This window comes from Bubalus kerabau, chromosome 8 (genome assembly GCF_029407905.1).
Source record: "Bubalus kerabau isolate K-KA32 ecotype Philippines breed swamp buffalo chromosome 8, PCC_UOA_SB_1v2, whole genome shotgun sequence".
Classification (NCBI taxonomy): domain Eukaryota; kingdom Metazoa; phylum Chordata; class Mammalia; order Artiodactyla; family Bovidae; genus Bubalus; species Bubalus kerabau.
This window is the reverse complement of record NC_073631.1, coordinates 47,445,813-47,446,874: the sequence shown is the minus strand read 5'-3', so window position 1 is coordinate 47,446,874 and position 1,062 is coordinate 47,445,813. Positions and strand designations below refer to the sequence as shown.

The 1,062-nt window shown below is 44.5% G+C and overlaps 1 protein-coding gene across 1 annotated transcript; it reads left to right on the top strand.

Annotated features, from left to right (window-relative positions):
* The first annotated feature begins 311 nt into the window (after nucleotides 1-311).
* On the top strand, nucleotides 312-822 carry LOC129658540 (60S acidic ribosomal protein P1). Its single transcript, XM_055589465.1, has one exon. It carries the CDS (start codon nucleotides 443-445, stop codon nucleotides 785-787), a length of 345 nt encoding a protein of 114 aa, XP_055445440.1. The 5' UTR covers nucleotides 312-442; the 3' UTR covers nucleotides 788-822.
* The last annotated feature ends 240 nt before the right edge of the window (nucleotides 823-1,062 follow it).

The window sequence follows — 1,062 nt, the reverse complement described above, 5'->3', positions numbered from 1 at the left end:
TTTATCTTCTGCGTCTCTTCCTCTTTCTCCCAGTAGTCCAACTACATTGGCCTTCTTTCTGCTGCTCCTGAACGCTAACCTCATTCCAGTACTCAAGCCTTTGCTAGACTTAGCTGGAATATGTGGTAATATGCTTACAGAGATTTTTTTTTTTTTTTTAAAAACAGAGATTTTGGACAAGAGTAACTCCTCATCATTTAAATCTCAGCTTAAATTTCATCTTTTCAAAGATACCTTTCCAGTCACTTCTGTCTAATCCCTCCCCCCAGCCCTGTCTCTCTCATTACCTCTTTAAATATATGAATGTCCTCTTTCTTTCCTCCGCTGCCGCTAAGGTGCTCGGTTCTTCCGAGGAAGCTAAGGCCGTTTTGGGGTGAGGCCCTCACTTCATCCGGCGACTAGCACCGCGCCCGGCAGCCCCCACCTAGCACTCGCTCGCACCATGGCCTCCGTCTCCGAGCTCGCTTGTATCTACTCTGCCCTCATTCTGCACGACGATGAGGTGACGGTCACGGAGGATAAGATCAATGCCCTCATTAAAGCAGCCGGTGTAAATGTTGAGCCTTTCTGGCCAGGTTTGTTTGCAAAGGCTTTGGCCAATGTCAACATCGGGAGCCTGATCTGCAATGTGGGGGCTGGTGGACCTGCCCCAGCGGCCGGTGCCGCACCAGCAGGAGGTCCTGCCCCATCCACTGCTGCTGCCCCAGCTGAGGAGAAGAAAGTAGAAGCAAAGAAAGAAGAATCTGAAGAGTCTGATGATGACATGGGCTTTGGTCTTTTTGACTAAACCTCTTTAGTAACACATTCAATAAAAAGCTGAGCTGTTTAAAAAATAAATAAATAAATAAATATATGAATGTATATAGCAAAAGAGAAACAGGCTCAGAGGTATAGAAAATAAACTAGGAGTTACCAGTGGGGAGAGGGGTATGGGATTGATACAAACTACTATGTATCAACCAGATGTAACAAGGACATATCTTACAACACAGGAAATTAGAGCCATTATTTGGTAATAACTTTTAATGGAGTATAATCTGTAAAAAATACTGAATCATTATG

Coding starts and splice junctions, on each gene's coding strand:
- LOC129658540 (XM_055589465.1), top strand. CDS start 443: ATGGCCTCCGTCTCCGAGCTCGCTTGTATCTACTCTGCCCTCATTCTG.